The 11222-nt window shown below is 45.9% G+C and overlaps 2 protein-coding genes across 7 annotated transcripts; one reads left to right on the top strand and one right to left on the bottom strand.

Moving 5' to 3' along the window:
* Window positions 1-1131: 1131 nt before the first annotated feature.
* Window positions 1132-4078, top strand: LOC100193874 (60S ribosomal protein L23-like). The gene is made up of 4 exons (NM_001138952.1): window positions 1132-1156; window positions 1295-1579; window positions 3676-3717; window positions 3806-4078. Exons 1-4 carry the CDS (start codon window positions 1144-1146, stop codon window positions 3886-3888), a joined length of 423 nt encoding a protein of 140 aa, NP_001132424.1. The 5' UTR covers window positions 1132-1143; the 3' UTR covers window positions 3889-4078.
* Window positions 4079-5904: 1826 nt separating this feature from the next.
* LOC100278544 (DUF3527 domain protein) lies at window positions 5905-11222 on the bottom strand. 6 transcript variants are annotated; one of them, XM_035965917.1, is made up of 3 exons: window positions 8614-10948; window positions 6511-8156; window positions 5905-6375 (listed from the first exon to the last, which is right to left on the bottom strand). In XM_035965917.1, exons 2-3 carry the CDS (start codon window positions 8098-8100, stop codon window positions 6223-6225), a joined length of 1743 nt encoding a protein of 580 aa, XP_035821810.1. In that variant the 5' UTR covers window positions 8101-8156; window positions 8614-10948; the 3' UTR covers window positions 5905-6222. The 6 variants fall into 6 exon arrangements, with proteins under 6 accessions (XP_035821810.1, XP_008672054.1, XP_008672040.1 ...); XM_008673832.3 differs by having other exon boundaries at window positions 5956-6385; window positions 9616-11222; XM_008673818.3 differs by having other exon boundaries at window positions 5956-6408; window positions 9616-11222.

Here is an 11222-nt window from a genome sequence, read left to right on the forward strand (position 1 = left end):
CACTGGAGGGTATACATAGATCTTTTCAAAACCTTTTTGTGTCGCACAACATAAACTGTGAGGAGGCTATACGAAATGTCTATAGTTCGCGGACAAATGTCGATTAAAATATTGTCGTTGTTTGTGGGCCTCATGTTGATCCGTCAAATAAGATGTGAATGCGATATTTCAATTTTATGAAAAAACTAAGATGTGAATGCGATATTTTAATTTCAAGGTTCAATTTCTAAGGTGGAACTCACACATGGATCTAGCTACACCATGACACACAAATTACTAGATTGTCATCCTTACTCATTTTAAAATTTTTTAAAAAAATTGTGAAATTTTTAAGGCGTGAACGACATGTTTTAATTTAGGGTCTGACTTCTAAGGTGGGGCCACATGTGGATATATTTAGATATCTATAAAATTTGGTAAATTATCACGCGGGGTCCATTCATGAATCATATGCACTGAGTGAAATGTTTTAGTCCGAACAAAGTAATGTATCCACTTTAGTGAACTTGAATCTCCCATGTGTCTTCTATAGGTTTCGTAATGGGTTTAATCCGCTAGCTTTTGGACGTCTTAGGCTAGTTTTTTTAGTTGAATTATTGGGTTGAATAAAATTACTCATTTGTGATGGGTGAGAGTAGCTTTGGGTAGGTTTCAACCCATTAGCATGACTATCTCGACCATATTGAACGAGGAACTCCCCATAAAAAATGACTCATCATCCTCGTTTCCGTAGGGACAAAAATTCTCCATCCTCGTCGTCCCATCCCCGACGGGGAATTATTCCCGCGTGAAGTCCGTTCCGTTAAAAAATACAACATTTAGATCAAATTTTAAATGATTATATTAAATTAATATAAATTTAACAAACAAGATGTAAAATTGCAAGAATCGTTTACTTCAAAGTTTAGTACGCGCGGCCCATTTAACCTGCATCCTCTTCCAAGCCTGGCCCGTTAGAAACCCAGGGCCGCCGATATCATGAAACCTCGCGCGCAAAGACCTCGCGACCCTCCCACAGGAAACCAGTGCCCTAACGGCGCCGAGGGCAGGTTCGTCAGGCGTCCAAAACCCTAGTTCCCAAGTCCTATATAATCAGAGAGCTAGGTGAAATCCTACGGATCGGTTCCAACACCAGCCGCCGTCATGTCGAAGCGAGGTAAGCCGTCTCCATTCCCAGGCTAGATTTGCCCGTGTCCTTGTCAATTGATTATCCATCGTGGTGGTGCGAGCTCTCGTTTGGTCTGCGTCTGTAATCGAGTTCTCGCTTGCTGTGGTGTCTCGTGATGTGATCCAGGTAGGGGAGGTTCGGCTGGGAACAAGTTCCGCATGTCACTGGGTCTACCGGTGGCGGCCACGGTGAACTGCGCGGACAACACGGGCGCGAAGAACCTCTACATCATCTCCGTCAAGGGAATCAAGGGCCGCCTCAACCGCCTCCCGTCCGCCTGCGTCGGCGACATGGTCATGGCCACCGTCAAGAAGGGAAAGCCCGACCTCAGGAAGAAAGTGATGCCTGCCGTCATCGTCCGCCAGCGCAAGCCGTGGCGTCGCAAGGACGGTGTCTACATGTACTTCGAAGGTAGCGACCCTATTCCACCCACCGATAACTGTTTAGATCAAGCGTTGTCGATGTGCTTAGATGGGCTTTCGATTTACTTTTGGAGTTTCGGTGTTTCTTGTGACACAGGCATAGTATCTACTTTAGGGTTGAAATTTATTTGACGGGAGGGCCGCGAGGCTCTCTAGCTTTTTCTGGAGCAGAAGTCGATAATGTCTGCATATTCCAAAGCAAACGTCATAGATTAAGCCTTCTGATGTTGAGGATTTCCATTGAAAGTTTGCTCTTTCGTGGATATTATCCATTAGAGGGCAGCCTCATATTCCATCGCCTTGTGTAGCAGCGTCGCCGCCATTAAAATTTGGGACTGGCCATGAGGCTCATATTACGTACATCTCAGTTTCATGATGCAATGTTGTGTGTTTACTTTGGTACATGTTTCACTTAGATCAAGCGATGTTGATGTGCTTAGATTGGCTTTCGATTTACTTTTGCTGGTATTTGGTACATATGCTCCGTGCTATAGGGTTGAAATTTATTTGACGGGAGGGCCGCGAGGCTCTCTAGCTTTTGCTGGAGCAGAAGTCGATAGTGTCTGCATATTCCAAAGCAAACGTCATAGATTAAGCCTTCTGATGTTGAGGATTTCCATTGAAAGTTTGCTCTTTCGTGGATATTATCCATTAGAGGGCAGCCTCATATTCCATCGCCTTGTGTAGCAGCGTCGCCGCCATGAAAATTTGGGACTGGCCATGAGGCTCATATTTCATACATCTCAGTTTCATGATGCAATGTTGTGTGTTTACTTTGCTACATGTTTCACTTAGATCAAGCGATGTTGATGTGCTTAGATTGGCTTTCGATTTACTTTTGCTGGTCCTTGGTACATATGCTCAGTGCTTTAGGGTTGAAATTCATTTGACGGGAGGGCCATGAGGGTCTCTAGCTTTTGCTGGAGTAGAAGTCGATAGTGTCTGCATATTCCAAAGCAAACGTCATAGATTAAGCCTTCTGATGTTGAGAATTTCCATTGAAAGTTTGCTCTTTCATGGATATTATCCGTTAGAGGGCAGCCTCATATTCCATTGCCTTGTGTAGCAGCGTCGCTGCCATGAAAATTTTGGACTGGCCATGAGGATCATATTTCATACATTTCAGCTTCATGATGCAATGTTGTGTTTACTTTCGTATATGTTCAGTATTATGGTATCCACTTGGTCGCGAGTTGTTTTGTTATCCTGTTGTTTTTACTGGTTCACATTATTGTTGAATTTTACTAGTTTTTACTTGTAAATGTTACAAAAGATGTTACACATTTTGATTTGTGGATTAGGGAACATTTCATAGACACTGAACACAGATTATTTATTTGATGGTTGGACGTCCATGTCCTTCAGCCTTATTGTGGAGCAAACAATGCATGTTTGTATATTCCCAGGCAAACGTCATATATTAAGCCTTTGGGTGTTGAGATTTTCCATAGGAATTTCTCCATCTGAAGGCGACCTCATATTCCATTGCCCTTGGTAGCGGCGTTGCTGCAATGAAACTTTGGGACTGGCCATGAGGCAGACAATACCACAATATTACATTTACTTTTCATTCATTGCATTTACATTTGTCTTTTTGTTTTTTGTTGCTTGTTAATTGTTAATTGAACCAGGCTATCCCTAGTTACAAATGTTTGGTTGATGTTCTATGGTGTGTTAACTGGGGATAGCAACACCCTGCTTATTGCTTACTGACGGAAGGGCTCCGAGGTTCTTCAGCTTTTTTGGAGCAAACATTACATGTTTGCATATTCCAAAGCAAACGTCAAATATTAAGTTTTTATCTGTAGAGGTTTGCTTGCAAGGATTTTCATCTTTGAGAGCCTTCCTCCATTTGAAAATGGTCTCATATTCCATTGCCTTGGGTAGTGGCATCGCTGCAATGAAACTTTGGGACTGGCCATGAGACATATATATTTTTTAATTTGTTATGATGATGTTTCCTTGTTAAAGGTTTTGGTTCTGTGGAATGTGTGTTTCTTTATGTGTTCTCGTCATTTCAACTCTATACTATCTGGCTTTGTTCTTGTTATTAATTGTTAAATAACTGCTGCATTTCATTTGCAGATAATGCTGGAGTGATTGTGAATCCCAAGGGTGAGATGAAAGGTATGATACAACCTGAGATTCCTCCATCATCATCAGCCAAGTGCTGTTTGGCAAGGCATGAAACGAACTTACAATGTCTCTCTTGCAGGTTCTGCAATCACTGGACCTATCGGCAAGGAGTGTGCTGACCTTTGGCCTAGGATCGCTAGTGCAGCAAATGCCATCGTTTGAGAGCTTGTTGGAATGTGTTTAGACTTGAGTATGATCATCTCAATTGTGTGTTGCAGCTGTTGTAAGGGTGCTATTGGACTTGATGGCTCCTTTTATGTTTGGTCACTCAATTTTGTAGTGAACAGAAATTTGTCTACCCTGGTTGCCTCAAGTTTGCTGTCTGAGATGGTTATATTATTTATTTTGTTCTAAAGCGGACTTCTTGTTTGTATGCCACGTATACTTTTGTGACTGCGAATTTGTTGGTATTGGCTACACTCACATTCTACTATCATATTGTTTCCCATCCACCCGGATTTGGTATTTGTTCACTGTAGCCGAATTGTTTTGCGGTCATCATTCTACCATCTACAATTAGCCGAATTGTTTTGCGGTCATCATTCTACCATCTATAATTTTACCTTTGTCGTCGTTAATTCTGACAATTAGCTGAGATGTTTTTCCTTTGTTTACGTTACTGTCGAACATGTAATTGTTGTATTTTTAGTTAAAATTCAAAATATTACCAGTTATGACGAGGCTGCATTGTTTAATGCCAGCCAAATCACCTTTTAATCTCGGTCGCAAATCTCCGATGACATCGATTCTAGCTCGCGAATCTCTGTTGATTTATACTTGAAGCGAATTTGTTGGTATTGGCTACACTCACATTCTACTATCATGTAAATTGTTTCCCATCCACCAGGATTTGGTATTTGTTCACTGTAGCCGAATTGTTTTGCGGTCATCATTCTACCATCTATAATTTTACCTTTGTCGTCGTTAATTCTGACAATTAGCTGAGATGTTTTTCCTTTGTTTACGTTACTGTCGAACATGTAATTGTTGTATTTTCAGTTAAAATTCAAAATATTACCAGTTATGACGAGGCTGCATTGTTTAATGCCAGCCAAATCACCTTTTAATCTCGGTCGCAAATCTCCGATGACATCGATTCTAGCTCGCGAATCTCTGTTGATTTATACTGGAAACGATCTTTCTCAGGTATGTTTGCTCAGCCAAAAAATACCATGTCATGCTTTATTGAATTTAACTTGACCAGATTTTCATGTATGTTTTAATATTTATTTTGTTCAAAGGTGGACTTTCTGTTCGTAGGGAATATATCCAGTACATACGAGGCTTTTGTGTACATGAATTAACAAAGTTCAGAAAAGACTTAAAAAAAATTATACACATCCTTTCCATCCTACTTTTATTATATACAAAATTTTAATTTCAAATTCGTAATATTTTAGATGTAATAATAAAAAATATTTTAGCCGTTTTTTAATTTAAACTTATCAGAAATTTTAATCCTACTTTTATTATATAGAATTTTCCGTGAACTTTGTTTGCTCATGTGCACTCTACTGTTCGTATACCACGTATTCTTTTCACGTCTGCAAATTTGTTGGTATTGGTCACATCCTGCTATCGTGTGAGTTGTTTCTTTTCCAACCGGATTTGGTATTGTTTATTGCTTTTATTTCATCGTGAATTGTTTCCCTTGCCGCCGAATTGTTTTGCGGTCATCATCCTTCCTCTCATCTGTATGGTCATGTATTTTTTTTTACTTATTTCGTCGTTAGCTTTGCCAAAGATGTAATTGTATTTAAAATAAAGATTCAAAAAATTACCTAGCTATTACGTGGATGCTCGCTCTCAAATCGCTGCTGACATGGTTCAAACCCCTGATTTGTGGGAAACGTTCCTTTTCAGGTATGTATCTTTACTCTGGCATAAAATTGGTATGTCATTCTTTATTAAATTTAAATGACTACATTTTATAGAAAATGTTATCAACACATTCAATATTTATTATGTAATCTATAAATATTTCCACTGTTGAAATTACTAAATGGTAAAAACCTTTGCACAATCATTTTTATATACGCACTTTATTAATATATTGAATTTTTACGTTTTAATTTATTCTATTTTAGGAGATATAAAGAATTATATATTAAAATTATATCTATAACTTTTTAAAGAAATTTTTATGATTTTTGGTAGATCGACAGTAGCCCAATCATCTAGTCAATATAAGAGATCTATATATTTATCAAGGGATTCAAAAAATCGTAATTGTTAACGAAACATGATTTGTAATTCATGTTTCTTAGCTTTCGCTCAATCGGCCAAACCAACAGATTGATGATTTAAAAGCAGTCTGAAAACAGCTGCCTGCTTTTCTCTCTCAAAATTATATAAGTTAAAAATAACAAGAATTATTCCCATTCTACTATCTACATGTACATAGTGCTTCACGAATCTTTGTAATTCAGCTACACCAAGCTTTGCAATTCACAGTTTGGGGGGCAAAGCTCGGGTGCGTGCCTGGCTGTGCGCAATTCACAGTTTGGGGCAAAGCTCTGGCGCTCGGCTGTGCACAATCGCTATCCCTGTTGAGAAGCACTGCAATGGTGAAATACTCGAGTCGAAGTAGAGGATGTACAAGTCCTCCGTGATATTCACGAGCTTCAACATTGTCTCATTCTTTGCACCCTGCAAAGTACTGGTGTAAAGATCAGACCAGCCCTGAATTACTCATAAACAAAAACCACAAATGGCTTAGCAGCAATTACGATGTATGAAAGAAAACCATAAAAGTTTACTGCAAACAAGCTCGATGTTAGTTACCTTGATCGATATCTCTACCGACCTTCTGTCCCGTGACTCTCCTTCAGGCAAGGAGCCACATCCATCACCGTTGAGCACTCTGATGGGGCAGCCAAGATCCCATCCGCCGCAGTCACAGCGTCCTCCAGATCTCCATCTCTCGACGAGGCCTGACGGGCGACTACTCTTTGATACCACGCCGCCGTGGTAGCCTCTGGGGACAACAACAGTTACACAATGTGTGGCACCATCACTGTTCTGAACATCAGTTTCTTCAGTGCCTTGTGGGCGATTCAGTCCTGCTTTCTCAAGGAACTTGAGGCCCCAGCCACCCGAAACAGGCTCTTTCCGTCGTCTGCGCCGCTGTTCCCTCACCACAATCGCTGCTAATTCTTGGTTGGACGGCAGATCGTCGGCCTTGAGACTCACCAGGTCTGATCCTCCAGCACTGATCATTTCACCTTCAAGTACTCCAGCCAAGTCGTCGAACTGATGAGAGGAAGATTTGCCCAGCTTCCAGGGATGTCTCGGGCTAGCGGAAACATTGCCTGCTCTCATGATCTCTGTCACCCTCCTGACAAGGCCCTTCCCTTTCGGCACGCTGTAGGGACTGCGCATCTGCCTAAGATAGTCGTCCGGAGAACCATACAGAACAAACTCGGTTTCCAAAAGACCTGACTTGTCTGGGTTAAGAACAAGAGAACTTGACACCTTCACCTTGCCCACAAGTCTGGACACGTTGCTCGAGTGGCCCATCCAGTCTTTTCTTCCTTGCTCTCCCGAATGGATCATGTAGACGTAGTCGAAGGCCCTGTCCTTCTCCAGCACCCTGACTGGACTTGCAGCGTACACCGCAATGGGATGATCGTCCAGTGACAGCTCAAAATGAGGCAGGCCATCCTTCCATATGCACTGTAGAAGGCATGCGCTGAGGGACGACGGGCACCGTGACAGAACATGCTGGTTTGAGCTCACAGACGAGCAGCACGGCGGCGGCGGCTTGTTCCCATGGACGCCGTCCTCAGCCGTGCCTCCGCCGATCATCGGAGACGCCCCAGGGAAGGAGGAGGCTTCCCACGTCTCAGGAGAGATGAGCTTCAGTATTTCCGACTGCGTTATGACGTGGGACTTGGACCGGATTTTCCTCAGCTTAGATCCCGCCATGAACGGCGACGGGCTCTTCGGCCTCGTCTTGGCGTTTACCATGGCGTGCAGAGATTCCAGCACCTTCTTCTCAGAAGGGCCGAGGTTTACCACGCTCCCTTGGCTGACCCCGTCGGCGATCAGGTCGTCGAGATCACTGACGTTGTGGGTTCTTGTCGGGTGCCTGAGGCTCGCGATGAGGAACTCCAGGATCATCATCTTGGCGGGATGTGGGGGGAACAGTTCCGAGTGGGGCGTGCCGCCGCTGCATGAACAGAATGGGTCACGGCATGATTGGCAGCCCTTGCTCTTCTTCTCGTCCGGTGTCTGACGCGAGTCAGACTGGACCTCGGATGCAGCAGCGGGCGGGTCCTGATCCTGATCCCCTCCAGCCCCCCTTCCACTGAACTCTGGAACCGCGCCATCGTCGTACGATCCGTTTCTCCTTTCCATGTATACAAGCTCCATCCCTGGTCAAGAAGTAGAAGATACGGAGGATGCGGCCAAACTAATCTCTAGAGTACCTGCGCAGCACAGCAATAACATATAACAGATCAGACCCAAAGAGAGCCAAATGTGGCCGGCTACCATATACTGTACTTTAAAACTGAAGAAATCCCGGTTGGCTGTCTCTGGTGACACTGACAGACCACATCAGAAAGAGCTGAAAATATAGAGAGACATGTTCTCTCTATATTTTTCAGAATTTGCCACGGAGATCATACATGCAAGCAAGGAACATGTAACATGCTCATACAATCAACTGAGGAACATGTGGCGTGATTTCATGGCTGATCAATCAAATTAGAAATAAAAATATTGCAAGTGATTAACAGCTCATAGAGAAGTACAAGTACCCATGTGATGTTTCAAATTAAACTCCATTTTTTTCTATGGATCATCCTCTGCTCAAAAATAAAACATTAAAACTGGAGTAGTGGAGGTAGTAGGTATACGCATGAGTGGCGCAGAAGTGCTCACATAAAAATTGCTTGACATCGACAAGCAGTAACCACAGGATAAAACTTCGTCCCTCCAAATGGGAGCAGGCACAGCTAACCTCCGTCCTCAGCACCCCCCCCCCCAGCACATTAATTCCTCTCAAGTACCAGGGGCACCATATAAATGGCATGCAGTTACACCACACCCTAAAACTTGCTTGGTAGTATGATGATCCATGGCGTACACTGTATCCATCAACAGCACATCTAAAGGCGTTCCTTGTCTTAACGACACAAGGAGGGACAGGGCAGTACCGTCGTACTGACTGTACGTGCTTGGTTTGCTTAAGCTGAAAGGCTGATAAACAGCTAGTATTACTGTTTCACCGCCGTCTCCTGTCAAACAAACGGACAGTGGCCAGCAAGAACGTGGGCGCCGGTACTCGCAAAACAGGTTCTGAACTAGGAAGGACGGCTGATGCATCTTTGCTCCGTAGCGAGAGAGGTGAACAGAGTGCAGGTACAGAAGCAGTAATAAGTACAGGAGCAAAGATGAAAGAGATGAAGAGGACTCTTGAACCACATGATTAATTACTGTAGTAAAAGAAAAGTGCCATTAAAAACAAAAGTCGCAGCCGCGCCCACGCTGCAAAAGAGCGGTAGTAAAGCCCAGCCGAAAAGGATGACCTTAAATGCGTTCTTCATCACCGGCGTAAAGAACGGCCGGGTGCAACGGGAAAGAACGGCCGGGTGCAACGGGAAATCGCTTTGTTGCTATGCTGCCTTTAACACGGCAGCAAAGGAAAGCTATGTATGGGTTAGAGAGAGAGAGAGAGAGAAACAGGAAAGGAAGTTGCATCCATCTTTCCTTTTCCTCTGTCAAGGCAAGAAGTAATTAAAACCAGGAACCAGACACGCTTAATCTACACCAACAGTAATTTAAGCTGAAAAGAATCTCCAAGCGAAAGATACTACATGATCACTTTGGCCCAGAAAAAAAAGGCAGGAGAAGAGAAGTGGAGGGAAGCACCGGATTCCTCACCTCAGGCGCAGCGCAGAGACCAGCAGCACGCAGCATCCACCATCCAAGGCCTCGCGTGAAGCATCCAAGCACTGCCACCACCACCCGACCTCTCACCCAGGCACAGACGACAGAGGAGGTCTCTCCTATCGTGTGCTTCGATCCCAGGCAGTCTGTCTCGGAAGGAGCAGCAGGGAGCGAGGAACGGGAACGGGCCAATGCGAAGAGAGGCAGGTCGAGAAAGAGAAGACGACGGCCGGGAAGATTATATACTTGTGTACTCCAGGCCCGCGACCCCAGGAAGAAACGGGCCAAGCAGCGAGAGGCAGCCGACGAGGCACCAACCGACGGACCGAAACTAGAAACAAGGTTAGGTGAGGTGAAGAGGACCCGGGGGCCGGGCAAGCCGCCGCTCTCAACGGGAACGAGAAGGACCGGGGAGGCTGTGGACTGGAGCGTGGTGGAGCATCAGGCCGAGGCGCGACGCTGCCCCGCTTGCTAGAACGGCAGCGGATGAGACAACGAAGCGGAGCGGACGACGGGCAAAGGGAGGAGGAGGAAGAGCAAGGACGCAGGCAGGCGAGAGGAGGCGCGGCTTGACCTGTTCGAGAACGGGAGGAGGGGGCAGCAAGGCGAGGCGAGGCGAGGCGTCAAGGGAAAAAAGGCTGCTGGCTTTGCTCCTCCTCCTCACACTTGTCCGTTTCCATTAACACACGACGGCTTGTATGCCTTTGGTTTGGGGGGCGGAGGCGGACGTGGAGGACTCGCTCGACTCTCTCTCTCTCGGTCGGTAACGCGTGGGCGCTACAGTTCCCTTTTCCATGCCCGCCTGCCTGCCTGCGTGCGCCGCGTGCCTACTACGCATGGAAGCTAAAGAAACAGTGCCCTTCCCAGAGCAGGGCTTAACTCTTCGTGGCCATCAATGGTCGGTCGAGAACGGCAAACGTTGTAGAAACAGTGCCCTGCTCGAGTTTAATGGGCAGGGCCCAAGCCCAAGGGGGAAGGGAGGGAAGGGAAGAGGCGGAGGCGTTATTAGCTGACCGAAGGGTGGACCGCGGGCAGCAGGAGCCCCGGAATCAGCTACAAAACGGGTTAATAACGGAAGCGAGCGACGATCTGGTGACCGGCGAGAGTGGCGTGGGAGAGACGCGGCACGGCAGGCCATGTGAAAGTGAAGTCGGGAGACCGAACCGATGGACCGCAGCGGCGGCGGAGACCTGGTTGGGGTTGGGGGAAGGGACGGGACTAGAAAAACCAGGCCCTGGCGCGCGCGGACGCGGATCTGCTCGGGGGCTCAGTTCTTGGCACGCGTGATTGCGTGCTTCCGATGCTGTGAGGAGGAGGAGAAGAAGAAGAAAAGAGAGAGGTTCGCGGTTGCGGTGCGGGAATTATTCCCCGTTGCTTCCGCCAATTCCCACTCGCACTCGGGGTTCGCGGCTGCTGCTGCATCGTGCTCGTGGCCGAACGTTGCGGCTGGGACTCGGGCGCTAGCTCCCTCGCCGTAGTGGCCCAGTGGGTGGGCCGGCGGACAAGGACAGGAACAGGAGGAGGACGAGGAGGGGGGTGGTGTCGTGTGGCGTCACGAGCGGAAGACGGTCCTTTTTTTTTGTTTGTCGGCATCGTCCTTG

Source organism: Zea mays, chromosome 1, assembly GCF_902167145.1.
Source record: "Zea mays cultivar B73 chromosome 1, Zm-B73-REFERENCE-NAM-5.0, whole genome shotgun sequence".
NCBI lineage: Eukaryota > Viridiplantae > Streptophyta > Magnoliopsida > Poales > Poaceae > Zea > Zea mays.

Excerpts from the sequence above, each read along its gene's own strand:
- LOC100193874 (NM_001138952.1), top strand. Across the intron at positions 1,580-3,675 it reads TGTCTACATGTACTTCGAAG|ATAATGCTGGAGTGATTGTG; the intron begins GTAGCGACCCTA and ends TTTCATTTGCAG. Across the intron at positions 3,718-3,805 it reads TCCCAAGGGTGAGATGAAAG|GTTCTGCAATCACTGGACCT; the intron begins GTATGATACAAC and ends TCTCTCTTGCAG.
- LOC100278544 (XM_008673818.3), bottom strand. The coding sequence starts at position 8,100 with ATGGAGCTTGTATACATGGAAAGGAGAAACGGATCGTACGACGATGGC. Across the intron at positions 6,409-6,510 it reads CGGTAGAGATATCGATCAAG|GGCTGGTCTGATCTTTACAC; the intron begins GTAACTAACATC and ends TGAGTAATTCAG.